The sequence below is a fragment of the Pseudonaja textilis genome, chromosome 1 (genome assembly GCF_049901715.1).
Source record: "Pseudonaja textilis isolate UNSWEBS1 chromosome 1, rPseTex1.2, whole genome shotgun sequence".
Taxonomy (NCBI): Eukaryota; Metazoa; Chordata; class Lepidosauria; order Squamata; family Elapidae; genus Pseudonaja; species Pseudonaja textilis.
Genome location: NC_141990.1, coordinates 58,715,622 through 58,742,341, shown reverse-complemented (window position 1 = coordinate 58,742,341; position 26,720 = coordinate 58,715,622). Strand labels below are relative to the sequence as shown.

The window sequence follows — 26,720 nt, the reverse complement described above, 5'->3', positions numbered from 1 at the left end:
AATTCTGTAAGCCATTCCATAACAAGATGAAAACTTAAATTCTAATTTCAGGAAACAATGCTGACTATAAGGAGTTATAAGTGCTGCTTGACTTATATTCACAATTAGACCTGAAATTTCTGTTGTAAGTCATTGAATCAGACCTAATTTTATGACAATTTTTATGGCTGTTAAGTGAATCACCATGGTCATTAAGCAAATCATGTAGTTGTTATACAAATTCATTTTCCTCAATGGGCACTTTTCGCTGGAAACTGGCAAAACAAGTTGCAAATTGTAATCACGTACAATCAGTCTTAAATGCAAGCCAGTTGCCAAGCTCCTCAATTGTAATCACATGGCCACAGAGAAGGTGTAGCAGTCATAAGTACAAGTTGTAAGTCACTTTTTCCAGGCCATTATAACTTTGAAGAATTGTTAAAAGATGGATTGTAAGTTGTGCATTACCTGTAGTTGCAGGGTTCTGGACGTATTCATATATTTCTGATGTAGATCTCCCCTTTTGATATTCCTTGTTGCTATGAAAGGGGAATTGTTTTGATTAGGTATTCTCCCTCATTTCAGTATGAAAGGCCTGCTTGCCCTATTATGGTTTTTACCACTACAGCAAAGTTTGAATATGCAGCGCTTGTTATTCTTAAATAAATTAGCATATGAAATATATGCCACATTTATACTTTCTCTGACATGGCAGGCATATGTGCCAAGTCCGTGACATCAGTTCTGTACATGATACTTTTGTCTTAATCTTTACGAGGCTAAAAGGTTATTACACTATGGAAAATATATTCAAAGAAACCTTATACAATCTGTAATTATTTACTGAATATAAAACCAAACTTTCAAATATTTCATAACTTCATGTCATGTATCATCTGTCTTTGCAACTCTATAAAAGCAATATTATTTGTTTTGGAATACTCTAGTGTTCTTATAATTTATGTGTGATTGCAGTTTAGTATAAGGTCATGGGTGTCAAACTCATAGCGTCACTTTGCCATCATGTAATACATCATGATGTTTTTTCCCTTTGCAGAGCTGGGGTGGGTCTGGCCTGCACGTGACACATCCGGCCCATGGGACACCTGTTTGATACCCCTCATATAATACTCGTTATGGCAGAATCCATCCCCAAAAGTACTTACGATCTGATTCCAAACTACCGGTGACCATGCCCTCTCTGGTCACAGGAACACATTTGGGTGATTGGTAACCAGCCTGCATTTATGGCCATTTGTAGCATCCCATAATCACGTAACCATGATTTTCAACTTTTTTTTTTTTTACCAAAACCCAGCATTTACTTCCAATTTTCAGTCCAAAGGCCCCATTGCAAACAATGGGTTCACTTACTGATCACAACATTTGCTCAGTGACCACCGATTCACAAAGACCATGGTGACTCGCTTACTTAACTGCCACAAAAAGATTATAAAATCAGATCAGTCATGTGATGACCTTTACAAAGTGTCATGACTCTTAGAATCGTAATGAGCAAGCCTCTATTGTGGTCATAAGTTGAAGACAACCTATATGTAAAAAAAAGAAAACAGAAAAAATGTATCAAAGTTCAACAGTTGTTGAGGACATAGCCTTCTGTTAGAATAATCAAAATACACAAATTTTTATTTAAATATTTTTCATTTTCCTGGATTTATACAGTTAATCGTGTATTATTTATATATGAGTTCATGTTGTACACACACACACACACACACACACACACATATATACATACATAGAGTATTCTAAGACCTCAATTGATTTTCCCAAGAGGCCACATAAGAAAGTGGGACTGTTGTGAGGGCCGAAACAATAGAGCTCCAAAAGTACATAGGCGTGCATGCATGCACCTACGTTAATTGAAGAGGGAAAAAAAAAGCAGTTGCCTTCAAAAAAAAAAAGGAATGCAGTTGTATTGCATTCTTCATGTACATTTATTTGCATTTGATTTCTAATTTCCAAATGACCTCATGCAGGCTGGACAGAGACACCCAAACAACCAGATGTATCCCAGAGGTCATAAAATGCCTAGGTTTGTTCTAAGAGTAAATGTGTTGCTTGACTAGCTTTCTGGAAGTGCTATTTCTAGTAAGATATCCAATGACAATGTGTTCTGTATAGGATAAACATCAAACTTGGAAGGAGCAGTGGAGAATACTTGAATGTACCATGCACATTCTGTCATTTTTAGATTAACTTTCTTGTTTCACAACTAGAAAATCTCTTTTTATTGCAGCTAGTAGAGTAATAGTTGATCGACTATTTAATGTGACAGTGAATGAATGGAATGGAGGTTTGTGGGAATAGAAAAGAGAAGGTGACAGCATCAAATAATGTAGGAGATACTTGTGAGAGCATATTAGCTCTATCCATGTATTTTGCTGTGTCATAGACAGAAAAAGCTGTTGCCTTTTCCACAGTTCCTATCATCTTGCTCTTTTGATCAATTTAGAATCTTTCTAGTAGAAAATAATTTATATAGTCTTTGTGCCTTCTTTGTAGAAAAAAAAAGTCTTATCCTATGATTTATAGAAAGCTTTAAAATCTTGCTTCTGATTCAAAATAGTATGTTATATAAAGCTAAAGGGCAGGATGTCCCTTTCCTTTTAATATATTGAAACAGATTGGACTAGCAGCTGAATCTTGATTTTATATTAGCATTCAGTGGAAACAAAAGGAGAACATTAGGCTGACCTAAGGATATATAGAAAGTTGCAAGTTCATACAATTCAATTTTTCCAATTTTGATGCTGTCCTTGACACCTTCTAGTATCTTCTGCCTCCTCTGAATGATACTTCCGAAGTACCTATTTAATAGTAAGGAGGCATTCTATCCCTTCACAATACCCAACATAGAAACCAAACAAATAACTAGACAAGAGATGACCCTTTAAAAAAACTTGACATAGAAACATAAATCTCTCAAGACAAATCAGCATCTTCTCCACAAGAAAGAAAGAAAGAAACTGGTCTAAATCTATGGGGTAGAGAAGATGTGTCCAGTTGGGAATCTGTGCTATTTTTATGTGCCTTTTTAATATTTTTTACAGTGAAATTTTTTAATTAAGTAATAAGAGCTGTAATCTACATGGTTTAAGTCAGTTTTTGTGACTAATGAGGATTTTCAGGGAACAGGAAAGAAGTGACAAATAACGTGACATGATCAAAAATGGGACCAGAGTCTCAGTTGTTGCATGAAGTGGTCATTATTGAGCAAGATGGAGCGTGGGGGATGCATCAACAATAGGGAAGTCCACCACAGGGAATGAGAGAAATTTGGGGGTATTGTAGTACAGTGCATAGCTGTAGCTGCTCCTGGAAGCTTCTCACCCACCCAGGATGGCAACTGTCTATAATTACCTGTCTTCTTCTCAATCTCTGCCTCTTTGTTTACTTATATTGCACCACATCCCCTGCTGTCCGCTGCCTCTGCCTTCCACTACCCACACCTGACCTTGTGTTGTCTTCCCCCTGATGGCGGCCTGGGATCCAGGCGCTGGGTGAGGTTACAGTCTTGGGAGACATGCAGTGAGGACAGGAAAGAGCAAGTGGTGATTCCCCAGGTGAAAGTGGGGGTTCTGAGGGAGGCACTGTTTGAGGTGGCAGCAGAAGTGGGAGGATGTTTGTGTTGCAAGTGCTCCTGGAAAATGGTCCCTTGGGTTTTAGTTGTGGGGTGGAGGAAATCCCAGAATCTACCTACAGGCTGTCTGCACTCTCTCAACCCACCCAAAATTAATGGGGAGGGCTGTGCCTTTTCATGTGCCCACCAATCAGAAGGAACGGTACACAATGCCAGCCAATTGAGGAGAGCCATGTGAGGATTCTCCCTAACCCTGCTGCTTGTTTTTCCATGTGGAGTGACCAATGGATAAGTGTTCAAGTTGGGCATTACAGCAAACAAGGCTGTTTATTTTCCAAATGCAAAAATCTCTACATCAGCCTCACAGCCTTTTTTGTTTGTATCTTTTCTTATTCCCTGCAATAAAAGCTTTTATTTGAAATACTGACAAGAGTACCATAGGAAAAATGAAGGAGTCCCTTGGTACACGCAGCAGAGGCAACACTACAGGTAGTCCTCAACTTAACAACTGTTCATTTAGTGACTGTTTGAAGTTATAATGCCACAAAACCCTTCTCTGTCTCTCTCTCCCCCTCTCTCTGTATTTCTCTCTGTCTGTATCTCTCTGCCCCTCTCCCTCTCTCTGTATCTCTCCCACCCATTCCCTCCACCTTCTCTCTGTATCGAGAGAGAGAGAGAGAGAAGAGAGATGGAGGGGGGGAAGAAAGAGAGAAAACCAGCTGACAGGTGAGCGTTTTTGGTGAGGGCGCTCCAGCTTTCTCCAAGCCTGACCCCCCTGGAGTGGGCATGCGAGGTTCGGCGGGGCCAGCTCCATTTTCCTGCTGCCCTGAACTTCTTAAAGCTGTGGCTGGTTGCTGCAGGCTCGTCCCCCTTTCCGTCCCATCCTCCCAGATCCCATTCCCATCCCACCAGCCTCATTTTAGTGAGGCTGGCATTGTTTGCAGCCGGATTGGACCAGTGTCTTGGGCAGAGAGCAGGTTCCACGTCTCCCCAAGCGACCAAGACATGCCCAGCGCCAACAACGGCCGGAAGAAGTTCTAGCAAGAGTGGGGTGCTGGAGAATTAGCCACGGCTGCTGCTCCATTCCCCCAACATCGCCCTTACCTTCTCAGGCTGGGTGAGAGAGGGGAAGGTGAGGGGCAGGGCCAGCCAGTGATGGGGACAGGGAGCTGCAGCAGAGGGCCATGGTTACTGACACTGGGTATAGACTATAATTATTAGGGTTTTTTTCCTTCTATCCAATATATCAGCTTCTCAGAAACTTCCTGGACAAGCCCATGCAGTTTTCTTGATGAGGTTTTTCAGAAGTTGTTGCCATTGCTTTTTTCCTAGGCCAAAAGAAAGTGACTGGCCAAAGTTACACAGTTGGCTCAGTGCCTAACGCAGCAATATAACTCATTATGTTCTGGTTTCCAGCCTATGTCTTAATCACTATGCCAAACTGACTCTTCATTTCTTTATGATTTTGACTTACAAACATTAACTGACTTTAATTATTTTTAAAAAGTTTACAATGTACTTTTATATATTTCAAGAAGTGTTTGTATTTCCACAAATTGGAAAGAAAACCTGGTTTTATGAATCTGATTCTCTGAGTAGTGAAGAATTAAGCTGCATTTCTTGTTTGACATTCATTTAGTCAGATACCTTTCTTTTACAGCTATTTCATTTGGTATTTCAAGCTTGTTATTACTGTGTCCACTGAGCCATGATTTGCTGGAAGAACTCATAGTTTTTAAAATACTGTCCACTAAATCAGTATTTCTGATTTTTAAGACATCTTAGCAGATCCTAATCTTTTTGAGTTCACAGAAATGTAAATATTTTCTATTATCCCTCTAGAAGAAATGCAAGCAGAGGAAAAAAACAGCCCCTTGTCTTTATCTTCTTTTTCGCTTATATCTGAAGGGGAAGAATGAGTTTTGTCTACTCTCTGAGGTCAAAAGTCATAGTTGGGTATGTGCCATGCTTAAACAGTTTAGCCACTATAGATTATTTACCATATCTAGCTTATAATTTTCCTACAGGTAATCCTCGACTTACGACCACAATTGAGCCCAAAATTTCTGTTGCTAAGTGAACAGTTGTAAAGTGAATTTTGTCCCATTTTATGACTTTCTTGCCACAGTTATTAAATGAATCACTTCGGTTGTTAACTTAGTAACATAGTTAAGTGAATCTTGCTTCTCCAATGACTGTGTCTGAAAGTTGCAAAAGGTGATCGATCACATGACCCTAGGACACTCCAACTTTCATAAATATAATTCAGTTGTCTTGATGTTTGAATTTTGATCATAATGGCCATGGGGTTGCTGCAATAGTCCTAAGTGTGAAAAACGGTCATACATCACTGTTTTCATTGCAGTTGTAACTATGAATGGTCACTTAAATGAATTGTAAATTGGGGCCTACCTTGGTACAGATCTATATTGCCAAAGTTTGGAATGTGGATACTGGTCACAGCTAAATTTGGTTTTCAGATTCTTATAATTGTATTTGAAAAAAGAAAGAATAAGATCTATTAATTTGAAAAATTTGCTACACATTGAAATCTTTGATATGTTTTGTCCACAGAGTTTACAGAGCTCTGCAAAAATGCTTGCATTGCAAAGAAAGCATAGGCAGCTGCTTGTTTGTGCAATGAAGCAACATATTAAACAGAAAAACCTGTAAAATTAATGAACACTGCCTCCTCAAAAAGAATATAAGAGGTGAATCCTGTTTCTCCTCTTCTCTCCCCCCTCTCTCACCATTGCAGTTTTATATTGCCCATATCACTGTGTTTCTTGCTGCTAAATGAGCTTTGCAGCACAAAGTTAATTTTCTGCCAGTATTGCTTTGAGCTGATGACTGGGGGTATTTGTATATCCATTAAATGTGCTGCCAGAACATGTCCACCATTTTCCACCCTTTCCATTAAATGGTTGTCAGTAGGTTTACAGAACTGCTTCGTTACTCTGCTCTAATTGCAGAGACTTCTAGATGTGATGAAAAGTCTCCATAAAAAGAAACCAAAATCTTGTTCAGAGATCTGAAAAAAATAAATAAAAATGCTACAAGCAGTTAAATCAGATTTTTTTTTTGTATAGTCACAGTACAATTAACAGATAACAACATAATTTCTTTTTCCAAATTTTTATTTTGTGAATGTAAAAAATACTGAAAATAAACATTTAGAAGGAAATTACTTTTCCCACATAACAAATAATATCTGTACAGGCATGTAAAACTTATATATTACTTGAGTTGTGATGAGTGCATTCAGTAACTACGTTAATCCTTTGTTGAGAGTACATTTGATTTTGAAATGGGAACTTGTTAAAATTGCATCTAGGATGCCGTGCAGGAAACCAGAAAAATGATCTCCCATTAAAGTAACTCTACCTATACCATTCAAACCACCTGAGTTGACAGTATTTTAATGAAAGAACCCTCAAAATAATTTAGGCTTTAAAAAGATTTTTTAAAATAATATTTGGAGCTGATTTTTCTATAAGTTGTCTCACTGATAGCAGTCCCTCAATTTTTGACATTTTGAAGTGATGGACTTTATAGGGATTCAAATCCAATTGCCAGTGTTTCTTATGACAGGAACACTCTAAACCAGGGATGTCAAACTCATCTGCAGGCCAGATGCGTCATGTGCTGGCCATGCCCACCCCCAGTTTAGCGAAGGGGGAAAAAGTTGTGACACGTCATGTGACAACAACATGACATCACGAGTTTAACACCTCTGCTCTAAACATTTCAAATTTTCTTCTAGCAGAATACACTAAAATATTTATTCTTAAAGTTTTTTTAAAAAAAATAATTTTAAACTAATATATCTGTACTTGAAGCTAACCATTTCGCTACTACCTCAGCAAAAACCAAACCAAAACTGCTATGCAACCAAGACACAGGACAAGAACCATCTCCACATAGATACAGATATCTCAAGCAAAATGCAAATAGCACAAAATCTGTGTCAGGTTCCAAGTAATGCAAGCACCATAAGCCTGAATTTAATTTGATGGTGGAATCGTATGAATTCAGTTTGACAATCTGAACAATGCAGAACACCAAACATATAAAGTTCACTAGAGATCCCAAAGAGCTTAGAGTTTTAAGTTTGGATATTTTTAAAGAACTCTGGAAGCTCAGCACTCTTAACAGAGCACAAAAATATGTAAAAATTATAAATTTATATGACTTCTCCCCCAAAATAGGATGGTCAAACAAGAGTCAGCTTATTTATTTGAAGGTATAAATATATCATAATGAAAGAATCTGGTTTTTATAAAAAAAATCAGAATGATTCTGACTTTATATCATTTTTTTAAATTTTTGATTGTAGGATACAATAGCTCCCACAATTTCTTTACTATTTGATAGACCTGTGGAGATTGAAGGAAGTTAAAAACCAAAATATCTAAGGAACACCTCCTACTTTGATTGAATGTTTTAGATGAATACCATACATCTTTTGAAAGCATTTCACAAAAAATAATACTGCAGTGCTTAGGAATATATAATTATCCCATTTATAGGACAGATGTTCCAATAAGCAACATAAATCTCTCAAAGGGAGGTTAGTTGATTTCTGATAATATATATGACCATTTTAAAAAGTGTCCCATTTTTTCACTTTTTTATTATATCAATATTTTAAAGAATTTGTACTACATACAATATTCATTGTATGATAAGGACCCTTTATTAATAATCAGTAGATTGATAAGCTTGTAAAAGAAATTTTATGTATAATATCTAAAATGTAATGCTATACAGCATTTTACAGTTCTATGAAGATTCTGAGTAATCCTGGTCATGGTTGTCCCAATGGTGCTTTTTTCAAGAGTCAACTGGACTTTCTTTCTTTTCTTTGAAGAAATTTCGCTTCTCATCCAAGAAGCTTCTTCAGCTTTGACTGGATGATGGGGAATGGAAGGAAATGGCCTGCATTTACAACCTTTGCAGTGCCTCATTGTGATATGTTTGCCATGATAGTCAGTTAATAGGCATTGTCCTGGGTGTCTGACCAGGTTTTCCCCTGCCTCTTTGGAGAGTGGAAAGGTCACATAAGCAACCTTTCTCTTCTGCTCCTGTCCCCCCAGCAAGCTCCTGAAAAGAATCAACTGCAAGTCAACAAGTTCAACTGGGTCTCAACATTAATTATTTGATTAGGCTGCCTGAAATTGACAAGACTCCAATCAGTTTCACACCAAAGGCTTTTGCTTCCTCTTAAGCAGCTGGCTGACAGTCATGAGCATGCTAGGCAAACAGTGTTAGTGCATTCTTTTCAATATGTAGTCCCCGTTCTGTGCCTATTTATACTCTTGTATTCCCTTTCATTCTCCAGTGAACATAAACGCAAATATTAATAGCAATAGCACTTAGACTTATATACTGCTTCATGGTGCTTTACAGCCCTCTAAGCGGTTTACCAGAGTTAGCATATTGCCCCCAACAATCTGGCTCCTGATTTTACTGACCTTGAACTGATGATCTCACTCATTATCCCAGCACCAGAATAAGATTTCAGAGGGTGGGAAAATGGGGGGGGAAGTATAGTTGCAGTCACATGATTTTCATTTAGCAACTGCTTTGCTTAATGATTAAGTTCCTGGTCTCAATTGTACAACCTGTAAGATGTACTACCCATATATCAATGTTGTATGTTTTCTTAAGTTTTTGTGGGTATTTATATGTATGGTATTCAGCTTTGTTCGGGTATTTTCCCATGTCATCATAGTTGTGCTTTTAAAGTTGTAGCAACATTTTGGCAGACTCTCATCTGCCATCATCAGGCTTGTGTATTGGGTTCATCTGTGTGTCAGGCTTTCGCAGCCGTTTCTGTTTTAAATTTGGTGCTAGCCTCGTGCTTTGTTAGAATGGTTTTTTCTTCATCCTGATTGGTTGGGAGTCTTGGTCTGTGTTTATAGGTCTTGGAGTTTGCTGTGTTCTACTTGATTGGTGTTTCTAATATCTTCTGTCTGTTTTGTACCATTTTTTTTATCTTGATTGGCTGGCAACATTGTGTTTCCTGTATTGGAGGCTTTTAGTGTGGCTTGGCTTCAGGTGAATGGCCAGCTATCGTTTATTAGGAGGCTAGGTTTCATCTGGGTGGTAGGCTGGGCTGTGTTTGGGCTGGAGGTATCGGGGGGTCTGTTTGTGCCCAGGTGTTCATTTGGCTTGTGGTGTGGAGATTTTTTTTGTTTGGGAGTGCAGGCTTCCACATAATTGGTGGAGTCATCCCTTCTATTCATGCTTTCAGGTCGTTTTTCAATCTCTATGGTTTCTCTGATAATTCTGTAGCTGGGGTTTTCTATAGTGGCTAGGATTTTGGTGCCATTGAAGTCAATGCTATGACCTGTGGCTTTCATGTGTTGGACTAGTGAGGAGGTGTGGTTTTTTACTGCATTTTTGTGTTCATCAAGGTGGGTACTTATTCTTCTATTGGTCTGTCTGGTGTATGTGGCAGGGCATGATGCGCAGGGGACTTCTGCCGAAATGTTGCTACAACTTTAAAAGCACAACTAAAATGATGTGGGAAAATACCCGAACAAAGCTGAATACCATACATATACATACACACACACACACACACACACACACACACACACACACAATTTATTTTATTTGTCAAGCGATTATAAGATAACTATAAACTCTAACTATAAACTATAAATTCATAACTATGTTTATAAGTATAAACATAGTTATGAATACATGAAATGGATACATATAAGAAAAATAAAAAGGAAAATAGGACAGGGATGGTAGGCACATTGGTGCACTTATGCATGCCCCCTACAGACCTCTTAGGAAAGGGGTGAGGTCAATAGTAGACATCTAAGGTTAATGTTTTTGGGGTTTGGGGAAGAAACCACAGAGTCAGGTAGAGTATTCCAGACATTGACTACTCTGTTGCTGAAGTTGTATTTCCTGCAATCAAATTTGGTGTGGTTTACCTTGAGTTTGTATCTGTTGTGTGCTCTTGTATTGTTATGGTTGAAGCTGAAGTATTCATTGACAGGTAGGACATTGCAATATATAATTTTATGTACTATACTTAAATCAGACTGAAGGAGGCATAGTTCTAGGTTTTCTAGTCTCGTGACATAAGGTATTCTGCAATGAGTAGAGGAGTGGATAATTCTTCTTGTGAAATATTTCTGGACTTCCTCAACTGTATTAATATCAGATATGTAATGCGGGTTCCAGACTGATGAGCTGATTCAAGTATTGGTCTAGCAAATATTTTGTATGCTCTAGTTAGTAGTGTGACATTACCAGAGAAAAGGCTATGCAAGATTAGGTTAACAACTCTTAATGCCTTTTTAGCTATGTAGTTACAGTGAGCTCTAGCACTTAGATCATTAGAGATGAGTACTCCAAGGTCCTTGACAGAGTTTGGATCATCAACAAGGTCTTGACTATTCAGCCTGTATTTTATTTTCTGATTTTTTTTGCCAATATGCAAGACAGAGCATTTATTTGTTGAGATTTGAAGTTGCCATTTGTTTGACCATTCTGACACATAGTCGAGGTCTTTTTGAAAGGTAGCAGTATTGTCGGTGGTGTTGAATAGCTTTACATCATCAGCGAAGAGAACACAGTTGCTCTTAGTATGATCACAGAGGTCATTTATGTAGAGTATGAAGGGAGTTGATCCTAGAACACTGTCTTGGGGGACACCACTGTTGACAGGTACAAAATTTGATAGGACGCTCCCAATTTTGACCATTTGTTGTCTCTTTGACAAGAATGCTTCTATCCAGTTATGCAGGTGTCCGGGGATACCATAAGATTTTAATTTTAGGAATAGTTTGTCGTGTACCACTGAATCGAAGGCTTTACGCTTATTGTTGTTAAGCAAGGAATGTGGGTTGTTAAACAAGTCCCAATTTATTTAAGGGTCCAATTTATTATAAGTTATATTAATGTTCAGAGAATGAAAGTTATTTTTTGTCATCCAAATCTTATTAATGATGTTTGAAAATAATATGTTCTTATCAGATTGTGATATAGCAAAAATGACACATATTTAATGTTTACAGTTCCATAAAGAGGCAGGAACAGCTGTTGCTAAAGTAGTAAATTAGACAAACACTTAAAATATTTAAATTCTAACACATAAATCTAGAATTTCATCCTCTTGAAAGTTTTAAATTTAAGTAAATTGACTTAATTTGTTGCAAGTTCAATAAATTGGGCATAAATTTAAGTTTAATAAATTGAATATAAATGGTCAATTTACCTTTCTAATTCTATAGTCGTGATCAGGTTGTCTTCTCTGATAACTTCTCTTCTACCGTGCCATAATAATTCAGAAGCTAGGAACAGATGTTACAAATTAAGCATAAGGCATGCTTGGCAGATATGCCTGAACATAATGTTTCATCAGCATTACAGGGGTGTCATATGAATAAAGTATTTATTATGACCAAAGACCAGTACTTGAAATAACCTACAAGAACTAGTATGTCTTGACAGTAATTCCAAATATAATAATATAGGAGATTACACAACAATCAGAAAAGGAGTACTAGTTTTTTTAGAATCCACTGATTATTTATTGTTACACTATGCATGTGTGCAAAATTTTGATAGATAGCAATAGCAGGCTATTGTTTACAGAGAGAAAGGTTGCATCTAAATGGTCTACAAAGTTTATTACTACAAAGTCTACAAAGCTACTGTGTAGCTTCCTATTAAATCTCTTGTAGTACAAGATGCTCAACTAACTTTAAATTGATCTTTTGAAAAGGCTTTTGCAGTTACCAGGCGACTCCAAGGTAATATGCCATTTAATTGGCTACACGCTCAACATTATCAAGAACCAGCTTTCACTTATTTTGCAAATCAATTTTCTGAAATTGCTATTTAAGAAGTACCCTAGTTTGATCATAGATCAGGGACCTTTGAGAGAAGCCATAGGTCAGTGTTGTTTTCAATAGGTCATCCTTTAGGCTGAATGGAATCATCAAAAATTATTTGAGGACCCAGACTTATTGGACAGAAATTAAACTTCAGTCGATTAAAGATTGCTAGCTAAATGCACACTAAGTTAAACCAATCTGCAGCATGAAGGCAGTACTGTAGTTGCAGTTGGGCTCAAAAGCACTGCCATCAGGAATAAGGATAGTATTATTCCAAGAGGCGAATAACTGGAATAAGACCCTAACTGAATTCTGTATAGAAAACTACACCAATTTCATGGCTTAATATAGGTTGACAAGAAAAGGCCTAAAATTGCCTCCTTTCAAATTTTTATGTATTTATATGATTTCTGTACCCACTCATCTCAACAAGTGACTCTATTGGTAAAACTGTAAAATATTTCCTGAGGCATGAAATTGGTAACACTAAATATTTAAATAATTTAAATTGCCTTGCATGATAGTTCACTTACTTATCTTGGGGCTTTTGGTTAATAGGATCAATATAGGAAGGAAACTCAGTAAGAGTTGTACCCAGTACTTCTGAATACAATAGCACAGTTAAACTTTTTTCAGAAGTTTATATATAAGTTAAAAAGCAAAGGGGAATTAAACAGACATGCTAAATCCCTCCCTATTGGAAGGTAGTAACATTGTTTGCTTTTATAGAAAATTCTTAGAAGTGTTATCTCATTAATTTGATACTTTATTTTTCTGTGAATTCATGCAAGGCCTGTTCTTTATATTACACATAATGAATTCATTTTCTTTGGTTAAACAGGTAGATGTTTCTTCTTCCTGTCTCAACATTAATTATTTCCAAAAAAATCACACCTCCAGATACATAGTAGTAAGCAAATATATGCTAGGAAACTAAATCTCTTAATCAGTTGATATGGAATGTAAATTAGCTTTTAGACAAACTAAAAATCACCAATATTAACTTTTTTTTAAAAGTCACCACTAAGCAGCTTTTGAAAATGTGCTGCTGCTCTGATGCTTTTTCATGTATTTGAAGTCTGTAATGGTTAACCTGTCTTCTTTCATTTGTTATATTCTAGATCAGGGGGTCGCCAACCTTTTGGAACTCAGGGACCACCAAAGTCATAATTTTAGATCCTAGGGACCATTAACCAGTTCTGTGGGTGTGGCCTAATTTGTGGCTGTGGCTTGGTGGTCATGTGACTAGCTGGGCATGGCTTGTATGTAAATATTATAAATATTTATAAAAATATTGAATTTTTTATAAAAAAGCAACTTTTACCCAAAATCAGGCAAAGCAGGCAGGCAGATTGCTCACGAAATCATAGATTCATGCAGAGATCTATCTATCTGCCATTGGCTAGTTCAGTTTGTCACATAAAATTTGCTTTCAAGCAAGCTCACAAAATACCATGCATGTAAATATTGAATTTTTTATAAAAAACAGCAACTTTCAGACAAAGCCAGCAGATTGAGTTGCTCACAGAATCATTCAGTGATCTATCTATCTGCCATCGGCTAGCTCAGTCTTTCAAATTTGCTTGCCGTAGGTCTGCACTGAATTTGCTTGCAAGCAAACCTTCAGTCTTAAGGGAGGTTCGGCTGTGCTGAGCCAAAGATCTAAAGACTAGCTAGGAAGCAAGAAATCCAACCATTTCCTGCTTCCTAGCTAATCTAAATCTCCTGGCACAGCAGAACAGATGATGGTCGGAAAATGGAAAAATAGCAATTTAGCAGTCAAGTTTACCAGGTAATGAGTGAGTGGGCAGGGAGGGTTCCCGCGAGCCATGTGAGTGGCGCAGCCTTGTGTTTCTGCACAGCCTGGATTAATTGCTTTGTGGGGGTGCTCTGGGGGTGAGATTTCTCTGCGGCCCACCAAAATTTTCTCACGGCCCACCAGTAGGCTACGGCTCACCGATTGGCGACCACTGTTCTAGAAGATTTATTTCAAAGTATATTTTACATTGTTCTAACTAGAATTCTCCACTTACTTTTTTGAGGCAAACATTTGAAAGTGTTTTGAATTTAGATTATGAAAATTAGGTTCACTTAAGTTCTAATTGAAACTCAGATGGTGGTGGTCCAGAGAAATTAATTAAAATTATAGGCCCATGTTCCTAAATTCTAGAGTTCTCTGTAGACATCTTTAAGGACATATAAGTGAGAGCTATAAAGTTGCTAGCATTACAAGAGGTACTAATTGATATTGGATTTTTTTATTAAAATAATAATTCCACATGTTCTCTGAATGAAGTATAATTAAATTCTGTATCAATCAGTTCCTACTTCTGAGAATTCTCTGTGTGATACCAGCATTGCACTGAAGATTCTTTTAACCTGGAAACCTGATGGTTTTCCCTATAGTTATCTTCTAACTTGAAGATTTGTTTAAATACTAAATAAATGCAAGTGGGTGGTTCTGTACTGATTAAAATTGCTAAGGAGAAGTAAAAGAAAATGAAAATAGGCAAATCACTTTTGTCATTTATACACATTTTTACAAATGTGAAGCAGGTGGATTTTGGGGAGGGAGGGTTCCGCTTGAAAACTCAGTACAGCTCAGCTGCTGGTGCTAGAAACAACAGATGAATGTGGACACATATTTATGGCTTGGTTGCATTTAATAATATCAGTTGATCTAAAATGCATTTCTCAAATTTACAAGGCAAAATGACATGTACTTCCCTTCCCCACCCCATTTTTCCCCAATTTTTTTTCAATGTAATTCTTTAATAAAGTAATATAAAAGTTTGTACATGAAAGAAAAAGAACATAAAAGGTTTACAAATGGAAGTAAACTTTAAAATGTATGATTTTTCATTTTAAAGAATAGCACTTCTGATGGTATTAGCAAAAAATAGGTTTATAATTTTGTTATTTCTCCTTTGATATGCTCTTCAGATTTTATTGCAGGAAATATAACCCTGAAACAATTTCAATTAATTTCTTTTTAAACTAAAATAACTGGGTGTCAATTTATAGTGGTTATAGTGGATAAGCTAGTAATGAATATTGCCTTAATTCTTCCTTTGTTCTGTCTTTGCTATTTGTGTTGATATTTAAATGCATTGTTTTAATATTTTGTTGTGTTCTACTTTTTGAAGACCATGTGTCACGTCCAACCCAAGAATGATATACAGTAGAATAATCCTACCAAAATTCAGTTCTTTATTTGCTTACACCAAATAGACCAGGGATGTCAAACTCTATTTCATTGAGGGTTCATCATCATCATTCATCAGGGTTGTGCTGGACTTTTTGGGAGGGATGTGGCTAAGGTGGGAGTGGCTAGCTCGACATCACTCGTGTCAGGGAGCACCTGTGGTGGCCCAAGTGCCCTCCCAAGCTATTTTTGCTCACACAGGGTTGCAGGAAGCCATCACAGCTGAAAACAGAGCTCAGGGGGCACTGCCCTTCTGAGCTCCCTTTTTGTGGGCAGAGGTTTGCAGGAAGCCATCACAGCCGAAACGGAGCTGGGGGGGGCGACACGATCCTCCTGAGTTCCATTTTCACTGGCAGAGGCACTGCAGGCCAGTCCTTCATTGTTTACAGGGCGGCATGACGGTCCAGATCTAAGCACCCCGCGGGCCAGATTTGGCCCCACAGGCCTTGAGTTTCACATTCCTGCAATAGATAGAATCTTGACAGACTAAATAGAATAGAATACTTTATTGGCCAAGTGTGATTGGACACACAAGGAATTTGTCTTGGTGTAAATACTCTCAGTATACATAAAGAAAAGGTACATTCATTAAGAATCTAGAAACATAATGTACAACACTTAATGATAGTCATAGGGTACAATCAACAATCAAATCATACTAGGAAACAGTCAAGTGGGAGGGGATGGGTGATAAGGAGTCGTGAGAAGATTAACAGTAATAGTGTACACGTTGTAAATAGTTGAACAGTGTTGAGGGAATTATTTGTTTAGCATAGTGATGGCTTTCGGGGAAAAACTGTTCTTGTGTCCAGTTGTTCTGGTGTGCGGTGCTCTATAGTGTCGTTTTGAGGGAAGGTGTTGAAACAGTTTATGGCTGGGATGTGAGGGGTCTGTAAATATTTTCACAGCCCTCTTTTTGACTCGTGCAGTATACAGGTCCACAATTGAAGGCAGGTGGGTAGTAATTGTTTTTTCTGCAGTCCTAATTAACCTCTGAAGTCTGTGTCTGTCCTGTTGGGTTGCAGAACCAAACCAGAGTTATAGAGGTGGAGATGACAGACTCAGTAATTCCTCTGTAGAACTGTATCAGCAGCTCCTTGGGCAGTTTGGGCTTTCTGAGTTGGCGCAGAAAGAACATTCTTTGTTGTGCTTTTTTGATGATGTTTTTGATGTTAGGTGTCCATTTTAGGTCATGTGATATAGTATAACCTAGAAATTTGAAGGTCTCTACTATTGATACTGTGTTGTCTAGCATTGTAAGAGGTGGTAGTATAGGAGGGTTTCGTCTAAAGTCTACCACCATTTCTACGATTTTGAGTGTTTCAGTTCCAGATTGTTCTGGTTACACCACAAGGCAAGTTGTATAACCTCCTGTCTGTATGCAGATTCATTGTTGTCTCAAATGAGACCAATTAATCTTCACTACCACCCTCATCCCAATAGATATACTCTGGGAGATTCTAGGGAGTGGCTATCCTAATACTCTTCCTTTGATTCCTATTCAGCTCTGGGTTGTGATACCTGTTGTTGATCAGATATATATATATATATAGACCTTCAAATTGTAGAATCGCTGAACATGTCAATTTGTGGCCATATAACTTTGCATAAAACTGTTTTCCTCAATTAGAGAAATATATGAAAATATAAAGGCGTTCATTACTTAAATTACCGGTAATGGTTGACCAAAGTTCCAAACAAGGATGTTTTAATCAGAACATAGTGTTGATATTGAATAGATATTTCCAAACTGAGAAGTCTCTGGATATATTCTGAAAGAATTAATCCTAAACACACCTCGAGAGGTAGCATATTCATAATAAAATAAAGAAATGCAAGTTCATAAAAAACATGGATTTAATTATTTGTTTTAAAAAGTTAAGCAAAACAAATACATTTTAAATATTTCCTAAACCCATGACCTAAAATTGCAAGGAATATAATATGAAGAAATCCATGATTTGAAATGACACTGATTGATGATAAAGTCAGTTCAGCGTTCAAATGATGTTTCTGCCTAAAGAACAGTTCACCTTCTTTCAAAACAGTTAACTAAAGTAGAACAATTTTCATTGCCACTTTAGAATTTTCAATAAAATAGCTAATCCTATTTAGTGATTTACTACACTGTTGTCTCCATTTTTAAATACTTGTTAAATATATAAGCTGACCTTTTTAATGGAACAGTACCTATTGAGTCACAGTATTGTCTTGCAGAGAAAGAAAGAGTTATAACTAGGTTTGACTTGTTTACAAGTATCTGTAATTTCTGTGTAAAATACAACATTTTATATATTGAATAATGTACTTTTTTGGCCTTGTAACACTTCTTTAACTTTGTGTCATGTTAGATTTTCAAAAGAAGCAACCAGATGATGAGTCCACTCCCAGCACAAGTAACAGCCAATCGGATTTGTTCTCTGGAGAAACAAATAGTGACAACAGTAATACCTCTCTATTGACACAGACTGTTAACTCCAACCAGCAACTTTCGACAGAACTGAATGTAACTTCTTTGAGCAAAGAGGAATGTAAGTATGCAGTCTGAGAGAAGATTACAGGCTGTTCTGGAATTTAAGAATTTTAGCCCTTTAAGTTAGGGGTAGAGAAGAGCCTGAGAATTGATTGTCAAGTGCTAGCTGAAGAAAAGGGAATCAATGTATCTTTCCTATTTAGATATAATTATAGAAAAGCATTTGGTTGCTTGTATATATATTTTTCAGAATACTTCACAGTTTAATCTGTGAATCTATAATTTAAGATTATGCTTTAGAAACAGAAGTTTTCATTGTAACGTTTCTGCAGATTTTTTTAAAAAATATAGATGGTACCATGCACCATGTATACAGTGAGGATAAATACATTTATTATTGTTTTTGTTGTTGTTATTATTGTTGTTATTATTGTTGTTATTGTTGTTATTATTGTTATTATTGTTGTTATTATTATTATTATTATTATTATTATTATTATTATTATTATTTAAAAATGAAAGTGTACGCAGCAAACGAGATAACTATGCTGGGTTTCGTATCACAAATCACTAGTTGAACACTTCCCAAGCATTTAGGACTCTGTGATGTATCGGCGGATTATGTGAGCAGATCCCAGTAAGGTGGCCTTCTGCAGCTGACCCATGGTGATTTTGTCAGCGCCAATTGTTTTTAAGTGCTTGCTTAGGTCTTTAGGCACAGCACCCAGTGTGCCGAGCATCACTGGAACCACCCACACTGATTTATGCCAGAGTTTCTACAGTTCGATTTTTAAGTTTTGATATCTGGTGATTTTTTCAAGTTCTTTCTCGTAATTTCTGCTGTCACCAGGTATGTTGACGATCCACACTTTTTCTTCTCCACAATCGTGATATCCGGGGTATTGGGTTCCAAAACTTTGTCAGTCTGAATTTGGAATAATAATAATAATTATTATTATTATTATTATTATTATTATTATTATTATTATTATTATTATTATTATTATTATTATTATTATTATGCTTTTCAGATCAAGCTCAAAAAAGTGTTAAACTAGCCAACACTTTAGAACAGAAATGCATTAAATAGTGGAAAGATAATTCTGTTCAACTTCCAGGGGGAGAATTTCACAAAACTGTTCTTGCTATCTCATCATACCTACACATATCAGATGTATAGAGGCTAGAACTCCCTGAACATTGATTTGGAATCTAGAATAATGATCTTCTAGACGATTTTAGCTGAAAATCTAGAACAAAATTAGATTATTTAATCAGAAGTAATTGTAAGAATCAATAGAATCTTACTAGGCTTTCGGCAGTATACAAAAAGATAAACATAAATTATACAGTAAAATATCACTTATCCTGAGATAGACTGAAATAAATCTCCCCTCATATTACATAAAACATGGCAGAAAAAGAACAGCTCAGTGTCTATTGGCTTTGAAAACTTATCTGAATGTTAAACATATATTAATTGACTGACTTTGGGCTCATCATTTTATCTTAGTCCAATTATCCTATAGGGTTTTTATAAGGGAAAACAGAGAAAGCATAATGCATACTACCTTGATTTATGCAAAAAAAATCTCAAATATAAATCTAATGAAGAAACAAATACCAATGCACTGAATTCTTACACTGAAATCTGAAGATTTTAAACATTTCTATCTATGTATAGGATACCCTGAAAATAAATTTTGTTTGTCATCTGTCTACATACGCACAGCTTAAGAGTCGCCCCTCTGTGCTCCTTCTACCACTTTGGTCTTTTCTCTCAATGTCTTCTCTAATCCCTCCTTCAGCCCTGGTACTTCTCCAGCTCTCATACTCTTTATTGATGTTGCTGTCATTTAGCACCACTACAACTATTACCACTGCTGTTTTTCTAGTCCTTGTCTACTACCCTGATGTCTGTTTGATTGACCAGTACCATCCTGTCCATTTGGATCTGGAAGTTCCACAGTATCTTAACCCTGCTCCATAACCCTCTATGGAATCTTCCATCTGGCCTGGGGAGGATCTAACCCATACTATGTGTAGATGTTCCTGTACAGGATGTAAGGTACTTAGTTGTACTGTTCAGTATATGCTGCTCCTGCCTGAATCTTATACTCTGCCACTATGTATTAATTGGACTGTCTCTGAGGTCTCTCAACACAATCTGTACCTTCAGTATGACTGGCTAATGTACTGTTCTATGAATGCCATGCCTTAGTGTTGTCCACTAAGGCATGAGATCTATAGTACCACTGATAGGATTTCCCAATTTCAGCCACCCTAGGTATCTGTCAGTGGTACATCCCATGCAAGGTCTTGTCTTGCCATGACACATCATCTACTTGATCTTCCTCCATGCCTGCTGCTACCTCAGCCATTTTCTCAGCAGTTCATCATTGTGTGCCATATTATTGACATACTACTGGATACTTCCGCTGTCTTTGACACTCACCAAACTCCATTCAACTAATGTATAGTCTCTGGATGTTGAACTTGAATTAGAAATCTCCATATATTGTGAGGAGCTTCCAGGTTTTTGCATCCATGTCTTTCTTTGGTCAGCTCACTATACCAGATAGATAGATAGCTGATGACTGGTAGGGCATGCATATTGATGGTGTGGATCTTGTTTTTCAGGGCCTGTTTTATTCTTTGGTAGTAGTTAGATATTGCTGTTTTCCTTGCCTCCTCACCATGGTTCCCAAGGTGCTTGTAGTTAGTCTGTATGTCTACTATGTGATCCGCTGGTAGTTCTGCCCCATCAGTCATAACTACCTTTCCTTTCTTAAGTACCATCCATCTATACAACTTCAGTCTGAATGATATCCCTATGTCCTGACTATAGATTCATTTAGTCCTTATGATTATTTAGCTGATAGGGTCAAGCCTATGTAGAACAGCGGGGACAATGCATCATCTTGATATGTGCTGCACTTGATGGCCACTTATGCATGCTATCTTGAGTTGACTTCCAGTATTGTCTTCCACAATCCCATTGAGTTATTGAGAACAGTCCTTAATCTTCTATTGATTATGTATAGCACCTGGCATTTGTAGATCTATGTGTGTGGCATTGAGTTGTATGCTTTCCTACAGTCAATCCAGACTGCTCTAATCTGTTTAGATCTTGAGTCTTGGGTGATTGCACTATCTATGACCAATTGGTGTTGAGTCTCTAATGTGTTTCCAGTGCCCTTCTGAACAGTGCTTATATATTGCCCCATATGATCTTGCAGCTTGACAGCTATGATGCCTGATAGGACTTCCTATGTTGTGGAGCGGCAGATTATTGGTCAGAATAATCTCTTAAGGAGGGGCAAACCCCTGCTTATTTTAAGGCTGAAGGAACTATCACCACCTGCAAGGAGTCATTTACCACTGCTTGTACCCAAGGAAATGCCAACTCTCAGGAAGCCTTAACCAGACAGAAGGGGCATAAGCCCAGACAATAGGTGGCAGAGCTCACAGCAGTAAGGACCTTTTCATCTTCCTCAGAATTGTCTAGCTTGAACTTTTCATAAATAACCAATCTAATATGTGCCTTAATCATTTCCACTGGATCTTCTCTATTTATATTTAATATAAAATATGAATCCGGGCCTCAGAGTATTCTTATTTCTCAAGACTAGAAATCCGTAGCAAACCTTCCGGCATGAATATACAGAATAGGCAAATCTATATGGAGCAAATGATACCTCAGATACCTAGAATGTGATCCAGGAAGAGCTGAATAAGCAATAACTAGTGCTTGGAATTCTACTCAGGAACCTGTTAATAATCAATATGGTCTCTGCAATCTAGGCGTTATCTTGTTGAACAGCTTTCACCCTTCAACAGTAAGCCATTGCAGTTTGCACCTCCTGTGTTTTGTGAAGAGTCTTCAGAAGCAGCCTCTTGTAGTGTGTGTTACAGTAATCCAAGATTTCAACTTCATCATTGTTATCATCCTGCCCACCAATGCGGTGGAAACAATACTAGAGAACTGCTATGGCAGCAGTGATTCCAGTTGTTACAGAGAAAATGCTCAAACAACCCACAAGCCATCAAAATCTGTTCCATCTCTAACTCTACCGCTTCTGTCATATCCGCTTGGTTATGGCAGATCCCTCTTAAATTTAAGGTCTAGGAGTCATCTAATTTTTACTTTCTTTCTATTCTTTTAGGAATTTGGTGTGCGAGGTATTTTATTTTTCCCTTCATTAATCAACCTCACATTTCGTTTTTCTTGTTAGTTTTCTTTTTTTCCTTGCTCTTCATACTGTACATCAGTCCTTACCCTTGATATTAATTTGTTCCAATTTAATTGTACATACTACGGATTCTTTTTATCATCCTCCCACTTTTATAGCACCCTTCACAGCTAGCTACTCATATTGCTTAAACCCCCAAATCTGTAAGAATTCTGGTGTTGGTTTCTTTCCTACACAAAACAATATAGGACCCCAAACATTACGTGATGTAATTCAGCTTCATTAAAGTAGCAACATATTGGTAAAAATAATTTTAACCTACTGACTTTTTCTTTTCACAACTCAGTATTTCTTTTGCCTACCACGTTGATAGAAACATTTGATTAAAATAGTTCTACTTGTATATTTCTCTGCAGACCCCCAAATTAACTATTGTCCACTTCCTATCCTCTTGCTGTGTTAGACCAAATTGTTATAGTTATATCAGTTACATTGTAAAGAAACACAAATGAGAGAAATTATTTTGTAAAGTGTTAATTCTGAAATTTTGCATAGTATAGACAATAGATATGAAGCAGCAGAAGACGACAACATGTTTGGAAATATTATCTATCCAAAATTCTTGATGCCTTTCTGCTGGAATGACTATAAATAAAACCCAGGTTAGATGTATAAACAGTTTCAACTATTCCTCTTTTCCTTTTCTGCCCTCCCAAACTGAAGTTTTCTTCTCTAGTTCAGATTACTATCATTTATCAGAGCTAACTATAAAGCAGATGGAGCTTTTCTAATTGATAGCCTCAATGTGAAAGTTTCTTTCCAATAATGAAGAATGTCCAAACTGTAAATGTATTTTAAATATTGATTTAACAGCGCTTTCCCTGTTCATTTTGTTTTATAGAAAATTCTATAATGCAAATGTTATTTCATTGCAATATGTTTCTTAAAATATTAATATTTTTGGCACAGTACACCTCTTCGTACTATACTAAATAGAATGCCTGCATTTCAATAAGAATAGAGGCATGTGACATCATTTTATTAAGCTTTATCCTTCCAAACAGACTTAACAAGGTGATAAATTAAGGTTAATTGTTCTGCAAGATAAACAGAGAACAACTGTAACATTTTGCTTATGCTGCAGTACACGGTATCATAGTCCTATTGAATGGGAATAAATTTAAACTTTATTTTACTTTCCTTAAGTATCCAAATACTCTTATTAGAAAAATCTGTACTTAAGAAGCTGTTGGATCTGGCAAGATATGTGTGTCATTGCAGTGATACAACAAAAAAGAGCCTGTAAAGGTATCAAGGGACTAAGAAGGACTAGGTAGAAAGACAAAAGATTTAGGTGCCCATGTGGTATTTTCACTCATGCTTCCAGTAGATTGTCAACAATCTACTGAAGTGGAGTGAGGATATCAGACAAAAACTTCTGGCTGAAGGGTTATCTACATGATGGGCTTCTGTCAAGAGATGGGGTCCAACTCATAAGGACTTGAAATAATGTATTTGGAAGGCATCTCGCTTGGATCATCCAAAAGCCTTTAAACTAAATCTGGTGGGGAAAGGGACCAAACCCAAAGGGTAAATTGCAAGACAGTGAATTTGAAAATGGAAGATGTGAGAATGAAGGGGCACTCAGGTATAAAACAGGAGAGATAGTAAGCAAACACATGGTCAGCCATAAAGAGCTCAGATGTCTACACACTAATGCTCAAACTATAGGAACGAACAGGGAGAACTTGAAGTCCTAGTATATGGAGGCAGGTATGATACTGGTATGGTATGATAAACATGATGGGGTGGAACTCATGATTGGAATATACAACTAGAAAAATATAATCAAAAGAAACTAACCCCACAAAAGAGGAGGAGGAACAGTTTCACTGTATATGTTTTCCCTGTGTTGGATGGAGAAAAAAAGATCAAAAGATGAGAGGGTACAGAAACTTGAAAGAAGAGATGGAAGGCATGAGAAATAAAAATAATAATATGAAGCAAATAATTTTGCTACACAAATCTTGTTGGATGCAACTTAAAAAAGAATTGTATAATTAGTATCAGTTGAATAAGAGGATCCTAAATAGCCTTCAAAACATAAATTACTAAAAAGAAAATTGCTAAAGTTTTCTCCCCTTGGCTATATATGCAGATTGTGAGCAGTATCTTTAAAGACTTCCATAACAAATTTAGTTTCTCTTTGGTCATTTCTTATATGTTTGTGGTTCTAATGCATGATCTTTTTCAAAGATTATGTAGATAAATTGGGCATCTTCCAGTTGCACACATTCATGGATAGATTCAGAGTATAGATGGTTTCCCAAAGGACAGTCTGGGGTTTTTTACTTATCTTGCTTATAGCATCTTCTAAAATGCCTCCATTATTTGGTACCAGTTCCCACAGTGGATTAAAAATTGGCTATTAAATTCATGTATAATCTTTTGACATTTTGAGTTAAAAGCATGTGTGTTTTTTTAGTGCCATATTTTGAAAACAATTTTGAAAATGCTGCGTTTTGCATATTTCAGCTGCCATTTCTTTAGGTATCTTCTGTTGGAGTTTCAGAATTAGGTTCCTAAGGATATCTAGGAAGTATTCATAAACAAGTATTCAGTTACCATCTGGTTTGCATCACTATTCTTCCTTTATTTTAACTCTGGTTTTTCTGCCAGTACTTAAGGAGAACCATTTGTAAGCCACTCAGAGTAACCATATGTGAGTTGGATGGCCCTATAAATGTGTTTAATAAATTAATAAAACTGTAGGTCTGGTACTGTTGATGTCTAACTTTGTAAATTTCCTGTACATAGTTGTTTACAAAAGCAATTCTCTAGCTGAAGAAAGCCAGCTGCCATCTAGAAGCCCTGTAAAATAATTGAGCCTTTAACTGAATGCTACCCAGCACTGAGGTACCAATATATTTTTTTGTAAAGTATGAATCATTTGGCAATACTTTTATAATGTAGTTAACCTTGAAATGAAATTGCTTTTGTTTTGTTGCACAAAAGGAGGATGAAACTTAACTTTGATCTGTTTCATTTTCACATGTCTGTGTATTAGGCTAAATTTTGAAAACTTAGTAGCCATGAATAGTTTTTATTAACAGGAATATTAGTAGAATGCTGGTTATAGACGAAAGTTCTCTTCCATCCTACCTCTTCAGAGTTGGACCAAAAGAAAGTAACTTAACGGAAGAGAGAATTGCACCTTCATAAATCTGTTAGTTGCTTATGGGTTTATTTGCCCAAATGTAGGATTCAATATATGCATAAAATGAATAGAAGGAAGTTTTATCTCTTGTCCATTGAGCTATCATCTAGAAAATCATACCCGCCCAGTGGAAAAGCAGCCCTCCACTAGAATGAGAAATCTCCACTTATGCAACTTAAAACTTTTGTTTCAGACTGAGTTCTCTAACTCTACCTCACTTTTGGAAAGCAATGAGTTGTTACTTTCTTGCTAGTGTATTTCTAGATCAGGGGGTCACCAACCTTTTAGACCTCAGGGACCACCAAACTCATAATTTTAAATCCCAGGGACCAGTAACCGGTTCTGTGGGCATGGTCTAATTTGTGGGTGTGGCTTGGTCATGTGACTGGGTGGCCATGGCTTGTATGTAAATATAAATATTTATATAAATATTGAATTTTTTATATAAAAAGAGCAACTTTTACCCAAAATCAGGCAAAGAAGGCAGGCAGATTGAGTTGCTCACAGAACCACCGATTCATTCAGAGATCTCTATCTGCCAGTGGCTAGCTCAGTCTGTCACATAAAATTTGCTTGCAAGCAAACTCACAAAATTAACTCTAAATACATCATGTATGTAAATATTTATTTATTAAAAAGAGCAACTTTTACCCAAAATCAGGCAAAGCAGGCAGGCAGATTGAGTTGCTCACAGAATCATTCAGTGATCTATCTATCTGCCATCGGCTAGTTCAGTCTGTCACATAAAATTTGCTTTCTGTGAGTCTGCACTGAATAATAGAACCTTCAGTCCGAATGGAGGTTCGGCTGTGGTTAAAAGCAGAGCCGAAGATTTAAAGACTAGCTAGAAAGCAAGAAATCTAACCATTTCCTCCTTCCTAGCTAATCTAAATCTCCCAACACAGCAGAACAGCTGATGGTTGGAAAAAGGAAAAATAGCAATTTAGCAGGCAAGTTTGCCAGGTAAGGAGTGAGTGGGCAGGGAGGGTTCCCGTGAGCCATGTGGGCGGCGCAGCCTTGTGTTTCTGCGCAGCCTGGATTAATTGCTTTGGGGGATGCTCTGGGGGTGAGATTTCTCTGCGGCTCACCAAAATTTTCTTGCAGCCCACCAGTGGGCTGCAGCCCACCGGTTGGCGACCACTGTTCTAGACCATAGTCTATAATGTAAACTCTACCCACACGATG

General features: G+C 37.0%; 1 protein-coding gene across 1 annotated transcript in view; it reads left to right on the top strand.

Annotated features, from left to right (window-relative positions):
- ZFAND3 (zinc finger AN1-type containing 3) overlaps positions 1–26,720 on the top strand; it is a 127,890-nt gene that overhangs the window by 66,116 nt on the left and 35,054 nt on the right. Inside the window, exon 4 of the mRNA XM_026695588.2 lies at positions 18,004–18,183. Coding sequence (XP_026551373.1) covers positions 18,004–18,183 — 180 coding nt within the window. The remainder of the gene's footprint in view (positions 1–18,003; positions 18,184–26,720) is intronic.